Source organism: Erythranthe guttata, chromosome 14 (genome assembly GCF_056151865.1).
Source record: "Erythranthe guttata isolate IM_541 chromosome 14, IM_541, whole genome shotgun sequence".
Taxonomy (NCBI): domain Eukaryota; kingdom Viridiplantae; phylum Streptophyta; class Magnoliopsida; order Lamiales; family Phrymaceae; genus Erythranthe; species Erythranthe guttata.
This window is the reverse complement of record NC_142546.1, coordinates 2,926,673-2,950,775: the sequence shown is the minus strand read 5'-3', so window position 1 is coordinate 2,950,775 and position 24,103 is coordinate 2,926,673. Positions and strand designations below refer to the sequence as shown.

The window sequence follows — 24,103 nt, the reverse complement described above, 5'->3', positions numbered from 1 at the left end:
GAACTCCCTCAATCTAGAGATCTCTAAGTGGTTCCCAATAATCTAGTAGAGAGGTTTCTATGATATAGTTGTACGCCATTAATCTTTAAGACCCAGACATCATGTGACTTCACTAGAAGACCAGCTGTATCGTGACCTCTTCCTGAGTTCAACCGAGGACTGCCCCAAGGGCCAGTGTTCGTGCAGTCCGAAATCTAAAGGGAGGTTTGTGCATTGTAATAGGGGATTCGATCGCTTGATCACTCAGGGATATCATGTGTGTTCTTGCGATTTATAACCCATGAAGTTTGTGGCCACAACTGAAAGTATCGTGATTAGAGAAATATGTTTCTCTAAGTCAAACACGAACGGGTTATATAATCAAGAACGTCCACACAGTTATTGAACTCATAAAGAGGTCGCGACGAACCAATGCCTCTAGTTCAATCGGGATACATGTATCGAAGGGATCGTACTGTACGTTAACTATATCACACGATTCTTGGAGGCACTTCATTTGTATTTAGGGAATCGTGACGCATAGTTGCTAGACGCCAATCTTGATTCATTGGGTTGTTAAGTTGAAAATAGCTTCAACTTAACTATAACTCTAGGGACAAGTTTAAACCACAATGGGTTGTGGGCCCACGGCTAGCTTACACCTGAACCATCGAGGGTCACTGCTCGTATACTTGAGATCCTTAAGCAACGAGGTAAGATTAATTAGTTAATCTAGTGTAATTGGAAGTCAATGTGATTGAGTCCAACATTCATAATTGTTAATTATGGATGAGAATAAGTAGAGGAAAATAATTCGACGGAAAGTTAGTGAACATTCTACATTGGGAAATTTCCCGATTTGGCAGGTCCTAAATAAGGGTTTCTAATTTCAAAAATTGGAAAATTGCAAAGTGGTACTCGTATCGACGAGAATTTTGTGCTTGTCATCAAAATATAATTGTTTTATTTTTGCGAGCATTCGTTTGTTAGAAACGAGCCGAGAAAGATAGCGGACTTAAGTTGTTGGGTCTAGCACAACTTAAGGCCTGTTAGGGTTTTCACAAGAACTATATAATTAGGATTTATATGTCTTGTGAAAGACACACAAAAAGGAAACGTAGAATGAAACCATAGCCTCTCTCCCTCCATCAGCTAGCCACCTTGTAGCCGAAACCCTACCTCCACCACCAGCCGTCGCGCCGCCGCATCGGCATCTTCCTATTCCCCTAGTTCTTCTTCGTTGTACTTCAACTATCACGTATTTAGTGTTGCGTGGATAGTGGATTTAATATACGAGGTGAAACCTAAGAGGAATAAGATTCTTCTGCCGCCAACGCCACCACTAGGGTAGTCTCCACGCGCCGCCACAAGCCGGTGATGTGAGAAGGCAATTCTGAAAAATTGCTCTCGGATTTTCTGCGCAATCTAGCGAGAAAAGTCGCCGTAAATCAACCAGTGATTGGATGGACGTGAATTTTTTACAGAAGCTTCAGAAGCCATATATCTACAATTCCCTAACGAATTGTTGATCCAATCAATAACCGTGGAGATAATGAAGTCGGAGCAGGCCTGTAATTTCATATCAGAAAACAGGTCGGATCCGTCGAAGTGGGAAAGCAGCTAGCCATCTTTTCGAGTCTTCGTTCGATTCACGCTTCAAGGGTAAAAATTCGTTTTCCCTAATTAATTTATATTAATTGAGATTAATGTGTGTTAATTGATTATTGAATCACATGAATCTATATGTTCGATTATGTGTTTATATGAATCGTTCGTTGAGCATGTTTATTATTTGATTTAATTTATGTTATTTAAATTAATTATATATGTAAGCATGTTTGTTGGTGACTGGAAGCGAAAAGGTACGCAATTACTTGTAATTCATGTGCACGTGTTTATTTATATAAACTAGTTTGTATAAATAAAATAAAATTTTTGTTTCCGCTGCGTACACACGTGCCCGATCCCCAACAAAAATCGATAGTAATTATTGCATATAACGAACAGGTTAAAATCGCCAGCAATTGGATCATGATAAAATGCGTAACTCTTCGAACAACCGCCGAATTCCCGTGGGACCCGAAGAGTTGTTCGAATTCGAGTGGATGGATTCCACAACCCAATTCTTCGGTACGAAGAGTTGGTTAAAAGTAGCACGCCGTCGCAATAGCTCAAGATAATATCCAAGCCACAAGGGGGTTTTAAGTAATTTCACAGTTTGGAATCTTGGATTCTTCAAATTTAACCAAAGATAACTCTTCGGAAATAGAACTCCTTAAATCAAAGTATTCCATGACTTGCAAACAACTTTGAATCGAAGAAGAGAGTTAACTGATAATTTTGACAGGATAATTTCTATGATTTCTAGTGGAAGAACCGATGTATCTAGTTTCATCATAGCTATGGCTGCGGCGGCGGGAGTGGCGGTGGCGGCGGCGGCGGGAGCATTTCGGAGTTTAAATTTGTATTGCTTTGGTGAATCCCGTGTATAATATGGCCCCGTTTGGTTGCTAGATAAGCTAAGATTAACTAAATAGTTGGACTTAATATTATGTTTGGTATCCCAAATAAATTGTCGGGTCGACCCGCCAAAAATATGTAATCATGGGACTTATCTTGTCTTCCAATAAAATATTTGAGTTTCGTTAGATTATTTAATCTTATCTTACCAATCAAACGGGGCCTATATATACTATTTCATAGTTCCCTTTTCAACAAAGAGTCTGTGTGGGATTTGTCTTCCTATCTTTCAAATTCTTAAGAAAATTTAATACCATTTTGCACATAAAATAAATTATCTTCATTGCACCCCAATTGAAAAGATAAACCTCACTCAAATCCCTTACAATTTTTTTAAAGGGTAAATTACGGATACCCCGCTTGGGTAAGACTAAATACTACAAACCCCTATGGTATTTGTAATTACAAATACTCCCCTAAAACTGAGAGCACATGTGAATGAAAGAATTGTCTAAATTACATTTTATGGCAAATTACGAAAAACCCCTGAGGTAAAGCCTAGCTAATTATGAAAATCTCCCTCACGTTTACATAATTACGAAAATCCCCTTCTAACCAGCTGTTTCACAAAACTGTGTTTTGTCCATTATACCCCTTTGTCATTTGAAAAGTAATAAAGTGTAAATTACGAGAAATTCACTAAGGTAAGGTCTAATTACGAATACCCTCGAGGTATGTTGCCGTCTTACTGAGGCCCCCCATATTGTTACTTTTGACAAAAAAATTAATAGGGTAAATTACATCTCTGAGATATGCTAAAATAACTTTAAGGTCCCTGTGGTATCGGTAATTACAATCACCCCTGAATCATTGTCGAAATGAAGAAGGAGACAAGAAATTGAAGAAAATAAGGGAAACAAAAGAGAGAAATCTGAGAAGCATGAGGCGGGGGCCGACGAAAGTGCGGTCCAAAAACGAAGGGAAAAAAAATGGCAAATGATCGACTAGGATTCTTATTACGGAAACACAACTTTATTTATGTTTTATTACGTGTCGTCAAAGTTTAATCTATGTAGAAGACACTGATATTAGGATTCTTGATTATGGAAACAGCCTAATTCGTGGAATTTGCAATCCGATTTTTCGTAAAAAAATATATTAAATACATAAAGTATTCCTAAAACTTTTCGCGTGCCATCTCTCATCGGCCTTTGCCCGACCTAGCTAGTAGAAATCATTTGCCCTTGATGATCACAAATTGGATAATAAAAACCAGTTGTAATTAATATACATACATGTCATGCAAATGTATAGATCGTCGATCAATTAGTTACGCGTTTAAAGATGTCGTATTATATTGGATCGGACCTACGTACATCGAACTAAATAATTGCATTCGGTCTTCTCAAGTCAAGTCCATATATCGATCATACGTATTTTAAAGAAAAGAAAATAATCTCTTGTTCATAAAAAGAAAATCGACAATCTCTATTTTTCGACGGAGCACAACAAATCAAACAAAAGTAAAGAAACATCTAATAACTAGTACTGCATGAAAAATAATCTGATCTACTTAATTTTTTTTTTATTATTCATTTTTCTTCAACCTGCATATCGGTTCTCTCGAAATAACCTTGACTCGGTTCTTTATCGAGCTTATTCTGCATCAGGTTTGTTGATACGAATAAAGAACGACGGCACACGGCCTTTAACAAAAATATGCAGTCCCACTGATGAAAGTTTGTAAAACTTGACTACGTCTCCGGCTTTCAGTTCGCGTTTCTGAACGACGGTTAACCAGCCTTGATTAAGGTAGTAGATTATATCCGCGACGGGTATTGCATACTTCGGTTCCTTTGCTAATTGCATAGTGTATTTGTTCTTGTGTTCATCAGACAAATCGATAGCCGTCGAAAAGTTGATTAAATTTTCGAGCACGGGTCTCGAATATGCTTCCATAAGCATGGATGCCTGTAATTGAGTTAGGTTTAGCTTCTCATCCACGTCAGCTGGAGTTAGCTCCACTGTAAACAGTTCCTCCATAGCACTGTAAATCATATTTTTTATTTTATTTTTCAGAAAGAAAAATAAATTAAATGAAATTAAATTCTTGAACATATTAAACCGCCTACATGCTGCAATGTTCTTGAGAGAGAGAGAGAGAGAGAGAGAGAGAGAGAGAGAGAGAGAGAGAGAGAGAGAGAGAGAGAGAGAGAGAGAGAGAGAGAACCTGGAACATGATCTTGGATTATTCCTGCGAATCTTGAATTGAGCATATTCTTGATTATAATCATCGGAGTCGTCTATCTTTCTGCGTTCGCCAATCTTTGCCTTGCCAGCTGTATCCTTCTTCCTCGACGAGGCACCACCTCCTTTTTCAGCCATTTTCTTGAAACTAATTAATTAATTTGTTGTTGATTTTCTTGGAGAGTTGTGGTTATTTAATCTGATCGAGAAGAGACACAGTTGTAATTATGCTAATATATCGATGAGTGAGAAGAAATATCATATATATATATTTTGAATGTAACCGCTCGGAGTCTTCTCTTTTTGCGTTCTGTTCGTAACTATATATATTTACACACACACCCACCCACCCACCAACTTTTTATTTTAATTTACCCCCCCTACACTAACGAAAAATACAAAACACCCCCTTTTCTTAATAGTCGACCGTTAGAAATTTAACAGTGCAGAGAAATTTACTATCCTACCCTTAATATGTTTTAGCCGATTTTACTTATTTACAGGCCGGGGTGCAATTGATTTGGCATCGGCAGATAAATATTAATAAAACATATATATATAAAAGGGAAAATTATAGTTTTCACCCCTTAAGTTTGCATTGATTTCATATTTGGTTCCCTGTGTTCACAAAAAATACATTTGTAGTGGCTTAAACTCCCATACTGGCATCTTAATTCGATCGCCCAGATTTTGGCAAATCTGTATATTCACAGCGAGTGGGTACGTGGTAATTATAATTTTTTCAAAAAGCGGAAATGAAAACCCCAAAGCTACTATCTTATATACCACCATTTTTCAATTCAAAACTCGTAGCGTCTTTATTTCTAATTTTGCCTACAAACCGCGAAACATCCATTGCTAATTTGATAAATCACTTTAATTCGAATTTCATGTGTTCATAAACTGTATGATTACGGATAGGTGGAGGTGTTTTTCATAATTTACCTAAGTTCAGGAGGTTCGTAATTTACCATTAAATTAAATATGAAGGAGGGAGAGTCGTAATCACCGCTAATTGCATACAATGTCGTTAAGGAAAACGCCATAACATAGAAACAAAAGATCAACGGTCGCTAGGTCGAGCTTGTCACACATGGTTAGCCTAGTGTGGTTTACATCTCTCGTATGGTTTGCAAGCTATTATACGAGAGTGTAGGTTTACCCAGTGCACCTATATGGTTGGCTGCGGGTTCCTGCATTACCAAAAAAAAAAAAAAAAAAAAAAAAAAAAAAAAAGATCACTCACTGCCTTTAGAAACAAAATGCATAAACAAACACTTGTTAGCTATTACAATAGGAACGATCAAAATAAAAAATATCCCGCGTCTCCAAAAGGCTATTTATCCACGTGTTACGATCGACTGAATTAAGCAACATAGATCAATTTGCAAAACAAACATGAATAACAAGTTTTTAAATTACAACCAAAACATTATTTACCCACTTATTGTAAACCATGAGTTTATAGACTTCGATCTTAGGTCTTGCTTCCTCGTAATTTGTTTTTAATCTATTTGATATCTTATTTAACTGATTTTGCAGTGATGTTTTTCATTTGTTAGTAAACCGGTGTTTGTACGTACTGTTCTTCTTGGATTATGTTAGCTTTGATGTATTTATTGCGATTTTTGCTTATCTTTAAAAACCGTGTTTAGCAGAGAATTCAGTCGTTAGTACTTAGTCGTACTTGACAATGATGACTTCAACGGAGTTTATTATAAACATTTTAAAGAATCGTGTTTTTGAATCTTATATAAGGAGTTTATTTAAAGACGAGCGTATGCCATAGACGCAGTTAGTTGTTGTTGCGTCCGAATCAGGCTCAAGGTGCATGTTTCGCTTAAATATTTGAAAAACTGTATAAACGGTCTTAATTCTAAAGGCTAAATTGCAACCGCTCCCTAAGGTGATGTCTATTACCGAAAGAACCCCTCATTTTTTTCAGAATTACTGTAGACATCGAAATTTTGAGATAAATTACTAATTAATAACCAAAATAAATCGGTTATTAATTTAGGTCTCAAATTAAAGTCCATAATATATTTGGGTTTTAAAATGTCTGGCCCACTCTACAAGTCGAGAAACCCTAACCCTAGATTGTGTCTATAAAAGAAGATCTTTGGTGCATCTAAAAATCAGACTCATAAAGACACATATCGAGCTCTCAAGCTCACGTCTCGAGCCTCCGACTCGAATTCATAACATATTTGAGCCTCGAATTCATAACATATTTGAATTCGAATTCATAACATATTTGAATTCGAGATGTTCGTGATAGGAAATCATATATTCGATTCCTCGAATTCATAACATATTTAAATTCGAGATGTAATCCACATCGTTTTGATTAACAAATTATTTGTTCCCTATTTTCTTGTCTTGTATTTTTATTATAATTTGCAGACTCGAAAATTTGTGGTTTACAATTACATCCACCTCTCTGAAATTTATAGATTTCTTACATTAACACCCTTTTGTAGGGGTAGATGTTAGAAATTTACAAACTGTAGGGGACTTGATATAATTTCTCAAAAATAAGGAATTTACCGTAATTTAAATGTATTGAGCCGTTTCCTGGCCAAATCACTGCTTCAACTATTTAATTTTTTGAATTAATTAAAAAAAAAAGTAGATTGAGTGTGTGTGTGTGTATATATATATATATATATATATATATATATATATATATATATGTGTGTGTGTGTATAGTTAAAGAACGCAAAAGAGAAGTACACAATTAATCCGAAAGGCGGTTTATAAACTCAAATAAACCAACTGTTTCTTCTCGATCAGATTACATCACCACTACTCTTGAAGAAAATCAAAGAACAGATCAGAATAATTTCAAGAAAATGGTTGAAAGAAGTAATGGTGTTGCTTATCCACGCCGATCGAGGAAAGAGAAAGGGAAAGCAAAGATCGGCGAACCCCCCGATAGATCCGATTCCGACTCCGATGAAGATTTCGAGATTCTACTGTCATCGTTAGAGCAACCTTCGGGCCCTGGTGCCAGGTTTCTCTCTCTCTCTCTCTCTCTCTCTCTCTCTCTCTCTCTCTCTCTCTCTCTCTCTCTCTCTCTCTCTTCCATCCTCTTTATCATTTAAACCCTAGAACAAAATAAAAAAGGGTTACTTAATCAATCACTATGTGCAGTTACTACCGAACGGAAGAAGAATGCCTATCGAAGACGCTAACTGCATACGACGTGATAAAGGAAAACGCCACGCTGCAACTCGATCATGTTGATGCGTTAATAATATCCGGCGATCCGAATATTAAAAACCAGGATCCGGAATCGTACTCGAAGACCATGATTGTGTTCGACGGAATCAATCGGAGATATGCAATGGTGTTATCGAAGGTCAGAAGTGGGGGGAACATACACTACCAGATTGGTGGAGGATGGGGAATGTTCGTTAGGGCTCATAACTTGAAAGCTGGAGACGTGGTTACGTTTTACGAGCCCGATCGTGATGACGATGACGAAAAGAATACGATGTACGTCGTTAAGTATTTTAGAAAGCCGGCCGACCGGAACATGAAGAAAAACGAGACTCCGAGTATTGCTGTTATTAGACGATGAGGGCTAGGCTGGTTGGTGAATTGAAGAATCTTTCCTTTTTTTCTTTTTTTTTTTTGTTATTTTAAATTTTTAGTAGCTTAGAAATGATTGCTGCAAATATTAAACATGTTAATTGATTTTCTTGTTCTTGAAGAATTACTGCAGTTTTAAAATTGCTTATATATAGTGAAATTAGAATATCGAAGTTATCGCATTTTCATATGTCTTCGACTTATCTCATTTTTTATTATGTTCATAATGTGTGTAGAGGCAGAAAGGCCTTTCTTTAGTTGAATTCTGAGATTTACATATCAAGAAAATCTAGGTTGATATATATATACTACATGTATATCAGGAATTTCAAGATTCTCAGTCACAAGCAAATAAATCTACAGAGTGAGTTTAAAATTAAATAAAAAAGTAACAGAAGAGATAGAAGAGAAATCCGCAAAAAAAAATAAAAAAAAGTAAACGGGGCTAGGTGAATCGAAATAGTTTAAGGCATATTCAGAAGATCGATCGATATGCTGCCGGAATGATTATGTAGCAAGGACAGTTAAACAGCTTCTTAATATTTCCGTGTTTTGGGTGCAAAACTTACGAACATCATATTGGAAACTCTTTTAGGCGGACATTTATGCATTTTTTGATGAATTTGAAGTTCGTTATAGTAACAAATTAATTCCCCAAATATTTTCTTGATTCTTCGTGTAATTTGTTTCTCTTCCAATAAATGGAGCCCTTTTTAGTTTATTTATATTTGAACCGAAAAGAACCCGTCAGCGGTCAGAAGGACTAAATAACAACTTTACACAGGAAAAAAATTACTCGAGGAGAAGCTCATATAATGCGCATGTAATTGATAAATCTCAAACAAGAAGTGGTGTCTATACATTAGAAATAATAAGCAAAATAAACCCTAATGTCAAGTAATTAGGACCAAAACATTAAACGAAGAGACTATCCGTATAAGGAACTCGAGTCGATCCAAGGCGAACTATAATCTTATTTCCGACGAAACAAAGTGGCTTAAACTCCCAGATTGGCGTATCCCACATCTTTAAAAGGCTATTATTAATCCACGTGTTACGATCGACCGGATTAAGCAACATAGATCAACAAGCAAAACGATCATGAATAACAAGTAAAAAAATTACAACCAAAACATTATTTATCAACTTATTGTAAACACTTCCGCTTCCTCTTCGTCTTAGGTCTCGGATCCTCAGTGGGGAAGAAAATGCTATCTATATACGGAATCGGAACCGATGCAGAGCCTAAAACCTCAGCAGTGTTCTCTTCAAATCCTTCAAACCTCTTCTCACAAGGGTTGTAAACTAGTAATATATCAAAAGCTCTATTTCGAATCACAATCTTATTTCCGACGAAACATATCAGCTCAAACTCCCAAATCGACATCCCGACATTCTCAACCGTCATCAACTTGTTCCAAGAATTACCGTCAATGCCCTTTTCCTTTGTCCAAATCTGAACCGTTGACTCGTCGTCTATACCGTTGTAGTACATGCACAAGTGTCCCCTCATTTCGATCACGTAAAACCGTCTATTGTCGTCGACGACGTTTTCCGGCTTTTGCAGAAACTCGAACTTGTCGTCTCTCGGATCAAAGTACACTATCTGCGCGGAACTCAAAACCCAATAGCTAGCCCCGTCAACACAGACTCCGTTGTTATTATAACCGATGTCTACACCTAAATAGGTGTATTTAATTTCGTATTCTTTTTTCAACATGATCCATGATTTTTTCTTACAAGAATAAACCGAGTAGTGGTCTGAATCAGCAATAACAACCTTAAAATCGTCGGTGGCTGGATCGCGACAAAGCCCGAAAGCTGCGTACGGACAGCTATACCTGTGCCGAAGCTTTTCCGACGTTCGAGTGGATGGATTCCACAACGCGAATCTCTCGTATGTGCCGTCGGTTAAGAGTATGACGCCATCTAAAAAGCATAACGCATGCCACCTGCCATACTCATACGGGGATTCTATTTCTTGTAAAGTTTGGATTTTTTTATCTCCCAATTTAATCACTCGAAAAGGATAAGTGCTGCAAGAAAAAATCATATAATCATAACATATAAAAAGGTTGTCGGAGTTTGAATGTTTGGATTGTCGGATATGATTTTGGACGAATACAGGATCGGCGATAACGGTATTCCATGATTTTGAAACTGCTTTGAATCGAAGAAGAGATTTAGCCGGTAACCTCAACAGGATATTTTCTATGATTTCCGGTGGAAGATATGATGTACTATCAGCCATGGTTTTGGGGTTTGCAGAGCGGCATGCGTTTGGAATTTTGGTTTAATTGGCCATGCCAGATTTAGGTTTAATTTAAGGGTTGTTTTAATGGAAGTTTTCAAATATTGCAATTAGGTCCTATATTTTATATTAGTTTTAATTTGGGACACGGGTCAGTTTGGTTGCTCTGGTTTGTGTTCAGTGTTCACATTCATAAATCCACTTTCGATTCACAAACACAAATTGACCCTTAAATCCACTACAAACTCATTTTCGAAAATAAAAGAAAAAAAGAAAAAAAAAACTTTAATTATTTTGATTGGGGAAGAAAAGACTCTCCGTATACGGAAAAAATCCGCGTCCGGAAAGAACACTATCGTCAACTTCTTCAAACGTCTTCTCAGAAGGGTTGTAGACGACTAATTTTGAATCTTTCCATACAATTAAAATCTTATTCCCGACAAAATGTAGTAGTGGCTCGAAACAAGAAGCCCGCGTTTGCACATTCTCAATAGTCATCAACTCCTTCCAAGTACTATTGCCAGAGCCCTTTTCCTTTATCCAGATTTGAACATTCGTCACGCCTCTACCAATGCAACACATGCACAAGTTGTCTCTCAAGCAAATCAAGTCGATCATTTTGCCCGTTAAGTTAACATTTTCCGGTTTCCGCAAAACCTTCAACTCGTCGTCATCTTTCGTATCGAAATATAAAATATGCGTTCCGTCGCTACTCCAACGATTAACCCAATAGACTACCCCGTCGACACAAACTCCGGAACCAATCTGTACTAGACCAATATCTTGAATCCGTCGCTTCCTCGTCCACGCTTTGTCCTTGCACGAATAAATTGCGCAGTGGTCCCTACATATAACAACTACCTTGAAATCACCAACGGTTCGATCGTGAAAAAGCCCGTAGCTCATTGGATAACAACAATGCGCATATGGGAACTCAAAGTTTGCGGTTTGTCGAGTGGATGGATTCCACAACGTTAATTTCTTGTAAGAGATGTCGGATAAAAGTAGCACGCCGTCGCAGAAGGCCAAGAACTTAACACAGGCATAGGGGCATTCTAGTAATTTTACGGTTCGGAACTTCCGGCCTTCGAATTTAACTAAAGAAAAAAACCCTTTAGAGTTTGGATGCTTTTGCATGAAAAGATTATGTGGGTTCGAATGTTTCGATATCCGGAGATGATGTTTGACGAACGCGGGATCGGAGATCATAGTATTCCATGACTTGGAAACTGATTTGAATCGAAGAAGAGATTTAACTGGTAATTTTGGCACGATGATTTCTATCATTTCGAGTGGAAGGTGAACTGATTCTTCTTGTTCTGCAGCCATGGTTTTATTTTACCTCTTGTAATTGGCGGTGTGGTTATGGAATTATGGCACGTTTAACTTATTGATGAATGGAATACAAATTCTAATCATTTGGGTAGGATCTTATTAAATTGCTGTGTTGAAAGCTTCAAAACTTGTTAGGCTTTCCTCATAAATTGGCTATAGAAGTGTGGAAATTAAATCGGAGTCAAAATGGTTGGAAATGACTTTTTCAAAAGATTTTTTTTTTTCAGAAATAAAAATGGGTTGTAATTTTTGTTCCAAGAAAATTGGAATGTAATAATTTCGGAAAATTATATTTTTTCTCCCCATACTTTACCCACTTTTTCAAAACTGTCTTGAAACATTTTAAAGTTACAATATTAGTCCTTAATCATGCTATTTTTTGACACAATTGGTCCGCCGTTTATTTTTGCAGTTAAGTTGGATGGGAAATGACATGTGCCTCTCACATGCCTTCAATTTACAATACCAAACGAAAATGGACTTTTAACAAAACGCATTGCATCTTGTTAAAATTTGAATTTACTTGACCATTCGATATTCATATCTAACAATTATAATAAAATTTATTAGTGATATCGGTAATAGCATCAACATTTATACAAATTTAATAATAAAAACGGGAAAATTACATTTTTCGTCCTCATACTTTACCCACTTTTTCAAAATTTTCCCCAAATATTTTGGAGTTACAATAGTAGTCCTTAATCATGCCATTTTTTGACAGAATTGGTCTGCCGTTAATTTTTGCCGTTAAGTTGGATGGAAAATGGCATGTGCCTCTCACATGCCTTCAATTTAAAACACTACATGAAAATGGGCTTTCAACAAAACGCATGCATTGCGTCTTGTTAAAACATAATTTTCATAATTAAAACTTGATTGATATTCGAAATTATATAAATTCCAAAAAAACAAAATCGATATATATTGTTTTAAATTATTTTGAGAACTATTCTTTAAACAATTGAAACATTGTTTTAAAAAATGAAATATTGCTTTCAAAATCAAGATTTTCGGAATTCAAATGAAAACATTGATTCAAAATAAAATAAAAATTCGATATGCATAGGTGGGATAAGAAACCTCCATTTCAATCTTCACCCTAATTTCATAATGTAAAACTCGATAAATTGTTTCAAAATATTTTTAGAAGCATTGTCTAAAATAATAATATAATTTTTTAAAACTGGAATTTCTTGAATCCAAATGAAAATTATTGTTTTAAATAAAATAAAAATATGATCGTAATAGGCGGAGTAAGAAAACTCTGTTCCAATTTTCACCCTTATTTAATAATCTAAAACTCGATATTTTTTTTCAAAATAAATTCAGAATTATTGTTTAAAAAAATATTATTGTGTTTTAAAATCGGAATATTTGGAAATTGAATGAAAATATTATTTTAAATAAAATAAAAATTCGATCAAACTAGGCGGCATAAGAAAAATCCTTTCCAATTTTCACCCTTATTGAATGATTTAAAACTCGACATATTGTCTCACAATTGAGATTTTTGGAATTGTCTAGAGGTGAAAATTGGAATGGAGATTTCTAATTCCCCAATTCCTATGGGGTTTATTTATTTTGGTTTGAAACGATATATTTTAATTGAATTCCAAAAATGCCGATTTTGGAACAATATTTTAAATTTTTAAACTATATTTTGATGTTTTAAATAATATTTCCGAAATGAGTTGATTTTTTTGGAATTTACGTGATTTCTTCGATTTTATATTAAATTTTAATTAAAAATAATAATTATAAAAAATATGTTTTAACAAGACGCAATGCGTCTTGTTGAAAGTCCATTTTCATATAGTGTTGTAAATTGAAGGCATGTGAGAGGCACATGCCATTTTCCATCCAACTTAACGGCAAAAATTAACGGCGGACCAATTCTGTCAAAAAATGGCATGATTAAGGATTACTATTGTAATTCCAAAATGTTTAGGGACAGTTTTGAAAAAGTGAGTAAAGTATGAGGACGAAAAATGTAATTTTCCCTAATAAAAACTCATACAAAAAAATATTGTAAAAACTTAATAGTCATAATATGAAATTGATCATTAAATAAATGAGGCAAGAAAAATTCTAGAAAATAGGTCGGAAAATATAATAATAATAATAATAATAATAATAATAATAATAATAATAATAATAATAATAATAATAATAATAATAATAATAATAATAATAATAATAATAATAATAATAATAATAATAATAATAATAATAATAATAATAATAATAATAATAATAATAATAATAATAATAATATTTATTATTATTATAATTATTAGGGAAAATTACAGTTTATATCCCTAAACTTTACCACTAAAATGATTTATGTTCTCAAATATTTCAATCCACGAAACATGTCCCTCAACTTGCCACTTTTGATCACTTTATGTTATGCCGTTAACTCCGGCAGCTAACTTCGACGGAAATAGCACCCGTGACTCACATAACGTCTATGTGGCTGTTAAATGTGATGTGAAATAATATATTGAATATTAAATGTTGACATGGCACACGAATATATTAATTCCCTTTAACTGACTCTCCCAAATTACCAATTAACAGTTTCATTCCCATAAACCCTAATTTTTCCACACTTCACAATTTTAATCTCCTCAAATCACTCCCAAATTTCCAATCCAATCCGCATTCTTGGTCGAACCCATACCATACTCGGAGTGACGATAAACCCATACAAAAAACCCAAACATTCTCACATTTGAAGAGTTTTACCCTTCTGAGGCGCTGCGCTGCTTTGGGTAATTTCTGGAGAAGAAAATGTCAAGAAGGAGTGAATCTGGCCTTCAGTGAACTCCAAACTACAGTAATACAGTAAGTATCCTTAACTTTGTAGCTATGTTGTTAAATTACGTGAAAATGTGATTTTTGTTTTGTCTAATTTTTGTTTTTTGCTTTATTTTTGTTTTTTCTGATTTTTTTGCTTCCTCAAACACCTAAATAATACGCTTTATTAACTACACGGACATTCAAAAACTTGAGAAGATGATTCTGCTATTTTCTAATTTTACTTCAATTGAAGGATTCGAAATGGGATTTTAGAGGTTGGATATACGGGTTCATTGGGATATGGCGAATTAGGAATTTTAGAATAGAAATAGGGGAGGAGATTGACGTGTCGCTCCACATACGTTTCATCGGCCAAGTAGACACTGGGTGTTGTCCAGCTTGACATTTAACGGCCACATAGACGTCACGTTAGCCACACGTGCTATTTCCTTCGAAGTTAGCTGCCGACGTTAACGGCAAACATAAAGTGATCAAAAGTGGCAAGTTAAATGACATATTTCGTGGATTGAAATATTTGAGGACATAAATCATTTTAGTGGTAAAATTTAGGGACATAAACTGTAATTTTTCCTAATTATTATTATTATTATTAAATATATATAGTTGTAGTGGATTAGGATTTTCATATAAAATATATTTGATTTTCATCTATCCATATTTTAATACTAATATATAAATCTTGGACTCTTAACTATTTCAAATAATATTGCAAGGTACTGCATAGAAACTCCCGTATTAGATTATTCATAATCATAATTAATTAAAATACTATATTTGTAATCAATCCCACATCGAAAAACGAACCAAAACTAATCTACTTCATATTCAAAATTCTCAAAATTATCTATCGCCGGGTTCACTAGCGAGAACCTGTGACCTAAGCAGGGGCATTAAGGTGACGGAAGGTTGTAGATATGGCAGGCTTTCTCCGGCATAATCCAGCACCACCCCAGACCACGGTGGTCTGGTGTTCCTACTCGGCGGCGAAATTTGTTAAACAGCCTGCCGGCTGTTTGCAGTGGCGGTGAATACCGTCACTTGGCGGTCTGGAGAGTTTCTTCTCACGGCTGCAAAATTGTTAAACGGCCGGTTCTGGGGTTGACCCCAAAGAAGGTGACCGGCTGTTGCGGTGGCGGTGGATACCGCCACCTGACTTCTAACTCAGGAGTTAGAAGATGAAGTAAAAATGCTGGCTTGACAGAGCAGCAGCTGCTATTGGACCGGGTGGTGGTGTGTCTTGTGGGGTCTTGCTTAATATATCTTCAACCGACCTTCACCTTTTGTGTAGTGACACTTTTATTTATTGCTAAGTTACCATAATTATTTTCTTTTTTATAAAATTAAGTGATTGTAAACGATATTTATATTCTCAAATCTCGGTGATATGTAGCATTTGATTCATATTTAACTTATTGCCACCGCCACTATTTAATTCTTTTTTTTTTTGACTTTTTTCTCTGCAAAATCAAATAATCTTATACGGTCATGACTTGTATATTGAGTCATGACATTAAATAATAAATATATTTATATATTTTGTTAGTATCTTAATCGGTCGGGCCTTATTCGGGTGGAGCCATATTAGGCTCAAACTCGACTCATAAATAAATCGGTTTTAGTAAAATGGCTCAAACTCGGCCCGGCTCACTAAAAAGTAGGCTCGACTCAAATATAATCGGACCGAGCCATCAGGCTTCGTTAGGCCCGCCTCAATTGCTGGTTCTATGTATAATACGTCTTTTCCTAAAAATAGAAAAAAAAAAGAAAAGGAAGACAAAAAAGGATTTTGAACTAGGGCTCTATTTATAGTTTCTAGAAGTTGTGTTCCAAAATACAGAACTCTAGGAAATGAAAAGGGCCGAAACGGACCCAACTCCAAACCAAACCAAACCACTTCCAAAATCCACGGTCTCGGTCTCGGTCTCAGTTCGGGCGGGCATCGAAGGCGCATGTGTGGCTTTGTACTTAAGCCCACACTTGATTATACCTCTAGCTATCCACGTAACATTATTTAAAGTGTTCTCATTAATGTTCTTTTCTTAATGTAGGATAGGTGACTTTTTACCTCTCACCAAGCCCTTTGAACTCGCCTTAGCTCGTTGAAATACTTACTTTGTGTATTTATTTCTCATTCACCCCATATTGAATTTGAGTAATTAAACACACTACAATTATCTACTTGAAGCGTAGATTATATTTCCATTATTTATTCCTTGAAACAATCACGAAATTTTACTTAAATATTTTCCAAATTTGAGGTGAACACCTCATTTTTCCAACACTCTCTTATGCATCAAATCCCAAATTATCAACATAGAAATTGCGAGCTTGAGCTCATTTTCTTTTCTTTTCAAAACCTAGACTAAACACCCGTGTTTGTCTTTCTTCAAAACCCATTCAGTTTTAGAGTTTTCCAGCAAAAACCAGTTAAATGATTGAAATCATCCCCTATTTTATTTTCGTTCTAAACAATAAAATAAAAATAAGAAGCGGAGAAGGATCAAGATTTTAGCCACATGCTCTCGTTTCTGAAGTCCTCGAAATCCCTGAATTTTCCGCGCAAATTTTGTTGTGGTAGGCTTTGTCTTCGCTCCATAAATCTCTCGTTGGTCCCCGTCGACTTCACCATCGGCATGGTTGGTATCGCCAATCCAGTGCTCTGCAAGCCTTCTAAGGGCTTTTTTGGTAGTTGGTTTGTGTTGATTGGCCTTCCTTCGACGCGGCGTTGTTTTGTTGCCGTTGTGTTTTTTTGATTTTTGTCAACCTCGTTTTGCTCCATTTCTGAGCTAATGTAACCATGGTGCAAGATTGTCATTTATCTTTATACACACACTCACAATATATATATATATATATATATATATATATATATATATATATATATATATATATATATATATATATATATATATATATATATATATATATGAGGTAAAAATGTAAAAATAATTTATTTGGTGAAAGTCAACTTGCCATGTCAGCACATGACAAACGGATTGGAAACGGAGGGCCGTTTCGTTTTGTTGTTCAGGGTTGTTGGTGCAAATCCTATAATTCAGGAATGCAAACTATAAATATTTTCCGTTCTATTACACGGAGATCAAGATTAGTTAAAATATAGGGTTTATTAGGGAAAACCCCCTTGTTCATATTTTCTAATGAGGTAGATCCAATTTTTTTTCCCCTTTTTGAGATACACCCAATTTTGCCAACTTGGCAAAATATATTATATAATTTCCCTTTAATACCCCTGTTTTATTATTAAACGGCATTTATTTCCTTTAATACGTGATTTGAGATTTGCTGATACGTTGCCTAAAATCACGGAATAAATTTACGTGAGATCATTGGCCGTTATATCAAATCGTGTACAATATTTTTTGAAGATTCTCTTCATCGTTCCAGCGGGTTTTATCGTCTTTGAAGATTTCTGCACCGTCGTGGAAATAGGATCGATTTTTGAGCGTTTGTTGTTGGACGTTGTTAAGCGGGTATGAATGCGTTATTTGTTTTTATTTTTTGCTCAATGTTCATGATTGTCGTGTACGGTGGTTAGAAATTTTTAAGAGTTGTGTTGATACTTGATTCTATTAAGTAGAACGTTTTTTAACAAAATTATTCCGTCATATATATATCGTTTTTTTGGCCGATGATGTTTGTTTGGAAGAGGATTGACAGAGTTAGAAGAGGATGGTTCACGCAGATCGGACCAGAGTTGTTTTATATGAGCTTCGTAGTTGGTTTATACAATAATCGGAATAATCGTCCGCTGTGGTCGAGTTAATGTTTTTATCCCGATCGATAGTTGGTTTTATTTGTTTATAACAGCCGATTTAAGTGTGTTGGGTAGTACATTAAAATATAGTTCGTAGTCTTTTTTAATTTAGCGTATGGATTTTGCGTTTTAAGTTTATTTTTGATGATATTAATGTATTATCATTCAAATGTATTTGCAGTCTATTTAATCATTTTTTAGTATTCTACATTTTTAATTTTGTTTCATGATTTTAGGTTTTTTCGATGGCGAATTTCGTACGGATTTTGTTGAGGTTTGGTGGGTTGGTTGCTATAAAGAGGTGTTTACGATGTAATGGCTCGGTAACTTCGGTTAAGTGTTAAACCGTTGTAATACAGTAGTATACTATTATGAATATCGTATGATACTACCATTATCATTTTATTATACTATTATGAGATTATTAATGTACTAGAGTTTTTTAACTCGACATATTGGTTTGATTGTGTTATGATGTGTTTTATGTATTTTATCAAAACCCTAGATTGAAATTATTCGATTATTAATGTACTATTTTATTGGTTATGTGGAATACTTTACGTTGGTGTTGTTCTCAATGTTCTTGTCATTTCAGTGGTATATTGTTTGTAACACAATTTCATATCACTACTATAACCGTAATATACTATCATAGCAGATTAATGTAATATATTGAAATTATTAATATACTATGTGGTTGAATAATACGGGATCCATATTCGATTAACGAGATCCATAGTCGAATTAGATCAATAAGATAGTGTATTACATGATATAAGGAAAATTACCCTAATTGATTAGTATTTCAAACAAACATATTATTCAGTTTCCATATATATTATTATTTTTTCATATATATTATTATTTACCCTAATCGTTTTCATATAATAAGGAAAATTACCCTAATTGATTAGTATTTCAAACAAACATATTATTCAGTTTCCATATATATTATTATTTTTCCAATAGTCAATTAACTAAACCCATAGTCGAATTAGATACATGGGATAGTCTATTAAAAGATATGAGATAGTCTATTAATTTTAAAACACAAATCCGCCGCCGTCACTTCTCAAATTTAGGGTTTTGATGATTCTTCGGCCCATAGTCGATTAACGAGATCCATAGTAAAATTATACCAGTGTCATAGTATATTAAATGATATGGGATAGTATATTAATACAGATGCAATTCGACTATGCATCTCGTTAATCAACTATGGGCCGAAGAATTATCAAAACCCTAGATTTGAGTAATCCTAGATTTGAGTAACCCTAGATTGGAGCAGTGACGGCGACGGCGGCCAACGACGATATGACTTCTGGTGGATGTCCTGCCCATCAATTGTTGCAATATCAATGATTTAGTGCTCGAATTCGGTATGCGATTATAACTGATCTGCAATTATACAAACGTGATAGTCGATTTAGCCAAAACATATGAACAAATCGATGGACGATAGCGATGCAGCGACCGGCGAAGACGTACCTACGGCGGCTTGCTCGGAGTCCACGAAAATCTTCGTTTCACGGCAGTGCAGATTTCTTCCTCTTTCGATCGGCCGTACCGGGAAGTGGTTCTGGGAGGTTTTTGCAGTTTATTTGATAGTGGGTTTTGGGGTGATAGTGTGTTAACGGGAAAATAGGAAGGGATTTGATATTATTTCAAAAGGTAAAGTAACGGGATTTGTGGGATTTGATTGAGGGTAATTATGTAATTACGAAAAGCTTGGGCTTTTATCAAAATGGCAAATTTAAATTTGGGTCTATTCCTATTATTTGAATGTTTAAGGGGGTTATATCTAATAGACCCTAAAATATAAAATTATGAAACCCTAAGAAAACTCTAGCCCATGGTTCGGTAATTAATAGTTGGGCCATTAGCTACGTCCGTTACATACACCTTCTCTCTCTTGCAAGGATCATCAACACATACTGAATCGTGTGTATATATATATATATATATATATATATATATATATATATATATATATATATGCACACAACACCAAAACTCCGCCGCCCCTACAAACTCTAAAAAAACTATGGCTCTTCCAATCGAGATCATAGAAATTATCCTGTCAAAATTATCAGTTAAGTCTCTTCTTCGATTCAAAACAGTTTGCAAGTCATGGAATATTCTGATTTCAGATCCTTTATTCGTCCATAAACATCACGACCGACAGCTTCGATCTGATGGTTCGAAGAAGTCGGAGAATCTTTTTCTAGTTAAGAATTCAGAGGTGAATTCACAAGGGTTTTCATTGGTTAAATTGGAGAAAGGTCGAAGAATCCAAACTTTACAACAAGTGTTCGGCCCCTATTTGTGGGCAACTGTCTTATGCTTTTGCGAAGGGCTGATACTCATATGCGACCTTTCGAAAGATAATTTCGCATTGTGGAATCCATCCAATCGAACACACACAATTTTTAAGGCCACGTTTTACTGCAGTGACGCGGCTTTTGGGATTTGCCATGATCCAATCACCGATGATTTTAAGGTTGTTATCGCGAAATCTTACGATTACTCGGTTTATTCCTGTAACAACAAATCATGGACAATGCTGGAAAAAAAGTATGAAACTAAGTACAATGATTACAGTGTAGAGTACGAATTGGGGGTCTGTGTTGACGGGACTAGCTATTGGGCTTCGAAGTGCAACCCACAGATAGTGTATTATGATCCCAGAGACGACAAGTTCAAGATTTTGCACATGCCCGAAAACATGGATTACAGGAGATCAGAATTCGGCAAATCGATTTACTTGGTTGATTTGAGTGGGTTTCTGTGCCTTTATTACGAAGGTCGCGACAAGACGGTCGTGATTTGGAGAAAGGGAAAGGGGATCGAGAATCATACTTGGAGCGAGTTGATGACTATTGAGAATATGGAGGAGCCACTTCGATGGTTTGAGCCGAAATATTTGCTCGGAAACAAGATTGTGATTCGGATAAAAGAAACGAATCATAGCGGTAGATTGGTAGTCTACAACCCTTTTAAGAAGAGGTTTAAAGAATTCAAAGACACGAAGATGGTTTTCGGGTGGCTTGGGTTTGTTCCGTATATGGATACTCTGTTCTTCCCCGTTGAGAAATCGGGTCGAATCGTAACTGGTGAATTTGGTTTTCCTATTGAGAAATCGATACCGGAGAGGAAGAGGAAGCGAAAATGTATACAATAGAGTATTGATTTAGGGTTGATGTTTAGTTTGCTTGAATAGATACATAATTTAGTCTCTATATGCACATCTTTTTGTTGGATCTAAATTCGGCGTAACATATTTTAATACTTGTTTACTTTTTTTTTTTTGTTATTTTATTTTAGCGATTTCAGTTATTGTTTATGAGGGAGGTGAGCATGGTTCGCCGGATTATAATATCCAAACTATCAGTAAAACTCCAATTTTTATTTTAGAACAATTTTTTAAACCTTGAGAAGTAGAAATAAGGTTGAAAATGTAAGTTATCAAATTATCTCTATGCTTTTAAGAGAAATAAAAAACAATTAGGACTAGATTGCAAATTTTGAAAATTTAAAAAACATACTCTGGACCACCGCCAGGCCTCCCCCGTGTTCTTTTTCCGTTCCAACCCATTCCAGCCGCGACACAGCCGTTCTGTGGTTCCGTCCCGCCATTATCCTCTTGTGTTCCGGTGGTTAGGGATTACGGAACGGAGGGTACCGTTCCTGTTCTAGTTCCAGTCCGGCAAACCCTGGAGGTAAGCTTTATGTTACAGGCACCACTTCTTGTTTGTTAGTTGTAATTGTTGTGTCAATTGTAATTTGTAAGAGTTTCGGTTTCGGTTTGGTTTCTGGTTTTCGGCTTTGGGAACCGAATCTCTCAAAAGCTTGTCCTAAACAAGTGAATACAAGAAGATTCTAGTTGTTACAAGAAAAATTCAAGAGAATAACAAATTGAGACCATGTTGATCACTATAATGACAAATCTGAATACATTTAGACCTGGTCTTAATTACTAGTTTGTTCAAACTCATTTTCTACGTCCCACTATAAGCAAATTCAATTTTTCAATTTACAATTCACAATTTCTAAAAACTTGAAAACAAATATTTCAAATATTTTTGTTGCTTTCCTAATTATTTACATGATTTAATAATTAATCGCAAATTGATAGTTTATTGTAAAATTTATTTTGAATATGTTTATATACTATAAATAAAAACTTACATATGTTTATTATCATATTTATAAATATACCCATATACTTTTGATATTTACATGTTTCCCCCAAGTTCCTGTATCCCCATTTTTTTGATATATATATCGTTTTCCCGTTTTTCTGTATCGCCGTTTCCATGTCCATGCTACACAAATTACAACTGACAAACTAACGAAAACCTACTACTGATATATGCAATCGAACTGAGTACATGTAGCATATAGTACTAATACAATTTAGAGTACAAAGGGGTAAAACGGGACAAGGTAGGGTAGAGATGCGTAACATAGAATTCGTCGGTGATTAAATTAGAGTTGAAGTTCAATATTAAATTTGGGGTAAATAGCACTTAAATCCCCTGTAGTTAGAAGCTTTTGTAGATCATGTGCTCGTAATATCAGCACATAACCCCGTTGTAGTTTATGGAGGTAATTTCCGTTAGTTTTTCCGTCAAACTTAACCGTGGGGATAGTTACAGTTTTCGTCCCTATACTTCCCCACTAATACGATTGACGGAATTGTCACGTGTGGCACTCGTGATGTCCATTTGGTTGTTTAATGTCGAGTTGGGACACCCCCCTCATTTACTTGGTCGATTAAACATGAGGTGTAGTGACACGTCATTCACCCCAACCCCATTTCCATTATTAAAATCCCTAATTCTCCTTGATTCTCAATAAGCCCGTAAAGCCTATTCCTAAATTCTCTTTACGGATCTTCTTATTGACGTGAAATTACGAAATAGCATAATCCCCCAACCCTAATTTCGCAAGTTTTGTAATGTGTGTGGGGTTGAAATATCACAATTGTGCGTATTATCTTCGATCTTTGTAAGTTTCTCCAAAGTGGTTATATTTGAACTTCGATTGTGTACGTGTTTATGTATTATGCCATTACAAACTAGGGTTTACAGATTGAGAGAGATATGTGGTGGATTTTGGGATTACATTGTCTCGGGCTTACGGGATTGAGAGACTTGAGAAAAATTGGGAATATAGGTTTGTTAGGGTATGCGGAATAGAGAGAGTGAAAGAAAAATTGGGAATATGGGTTAGATAAATTAGGAAAGAGTGTGAGGTTGATTGTGTGTGTGTTCCAGCTAGACCTTGACTGCCAAATGAAAATCACATGCGGCGCACCGGACAATTCCATCCAACTTAACTGGGAAACTTAACAACCGAACCAAAAGTGTAAAAAAATTGTGAGTTTGGGGACTAATTTCATGGGTGCGAAAGTTTGAGGACGAATATCATTTTAGTAGTAAAGTATAGGGACAAAAACTGTAATTATTCCTAATTTGTACACTTAAAACAATGGGGGCCAAAAATGAAATCGAATGAAAAATAAAGGATGAAAACTGTAATTCACCTAGGTTAAATTTCTAGGTTATTTATCTCGTCTACAGACGCATTCGACACAGAAAATAAACTCCCAAACCACGCTGCCGCCGCCGCCG

The 24,103-nt window shown here is 35.4% G+C and overlaps 4 protein-coding genes across 4 annotated transcripts; 2 read left to right on the top strand and 2 right to left on the bottom strand.

Annotated features, from left to right (window-relative positions):
- Nucleotides 1-7,404: 7,404 nt before the first annotated feature.
- LOC148764929 (uncharacterized) lies at nt 7,405-8,507 on the top strand. The gene is made up of 2 exons (XM_088814524.1): nt 7,405-7,699; nt 7,840-8,507. The coding sequence occupies exons 1-2, from the start codon at nt 7,539-7,541 to the stop codon at nt 8,267-8,269; spliced, it is 591 nt and encodes a 196-aa protein (XP_088670650.1). The 5' UTR covers nt 7,405-7,538; the 3' UTR covers nt 8,270-8,507.
- Nucleotides 8,508-9,251: 744 nt separating this feature from the next.
- LOC105964289 (F-box/kelch-repeat protein At3g06240-like) lies at nt 9,252-10,542 on the bottom strand. The gene has a single exon (XM_012988815.2). It carries the CDS (start codon nt 10,529-10,531, stop codon nt 9,428-9,430), a length of 1,104 nt encoding a protein of 367 aa, XP_012844269.2. The 5' UTR covers nt 10,532-10,542; the 3' UTR covers nt 9,252-9,427.
- A 274-nt stretch (nt 10,543-10,816) lies between these two features.
- On the bottom strand, nt 10,817-11,860 carry LOC105954369 (F-box/kelch-repeat protein At2g43270-like). The gene has a single exon (XM_088814460.1). The coding sequence runs from the start codon at nt 11,858-11,860 to the stop codon at nt 10,817-10,819; it is 1,044 nt and encodes a 347-aa protein (XP_088670586.1).
- An 8,651-nt stretch (nt 11,861-20,511) lies between these two features.
- LOC105954364 (F-box/kelch-repeat protein At3g23880) lies at nt 20,512-22,350 on the top strand. Its single transcript, XM_088814454.1, has 3 exons — nt 20,512-21,637; nt 22,029-22,186; nt 22,258-22,350. The coding sequence occupies exons 1-3, from the start codon at nt 20,512-20,514 to the stop codon at nt 22,348-22,350; spliced, it is 1,377 nt and encodes a 458-aa protein (XP_088670580.1).
- Nucleotides 22,351-24,103: the final 1,753 nt, after the last annotated feature.

Coding starts and splice junctions, on each gene's coding strand:
- LOC148764929 (XM_088814524.1), top strand. CDS start 7,539: ATGGTTGAAAGAAGTAATGGTGTTGCTTATCCACGCCGATCGAGGAAA. Junction 7,700..7,839: donor CCTTCGGGCCCTGGTGCCAG/GTTTCTCTCTCT, acceptor CACTATGTGCAG/TTACTACCGAACGGAAGAAG.
- LOC105954364 (XM_088814454.1), top strand. CDS start 20,512: ATGGCTCTTCCAATCGAGATCATAGAAATTATCCTGTCAAAATTATCA. Junction 21,638..22,028: donor GAGGAAGAGGAAGCGAAAAT/GTATACAATAGA, acceptor GACCACCGCCAG/GCCTCCCCCGTGTTCTTTTT. Junction 22,187..22,257: donor CAGTCCGGCAAACCCTGGAG/GTAAGCTTTATG, acceptor GTAATTTGTAAG/AGTTTCGGTTTCGGTTTGGT.
- LOC105964289 (XM_012988815.2), bottom strand. CDS start 10,531: ATGGCTGATAGTACATCATATCTTCCACCGGAAATCATAGAAAATATC.
- LOC105954369 (XM_088814460.1), bottom strand. CDS start 11,860: ATGGCTGCAGAACAAGAAGAATCAGTTCACCTTCCACTCGAAATGATA.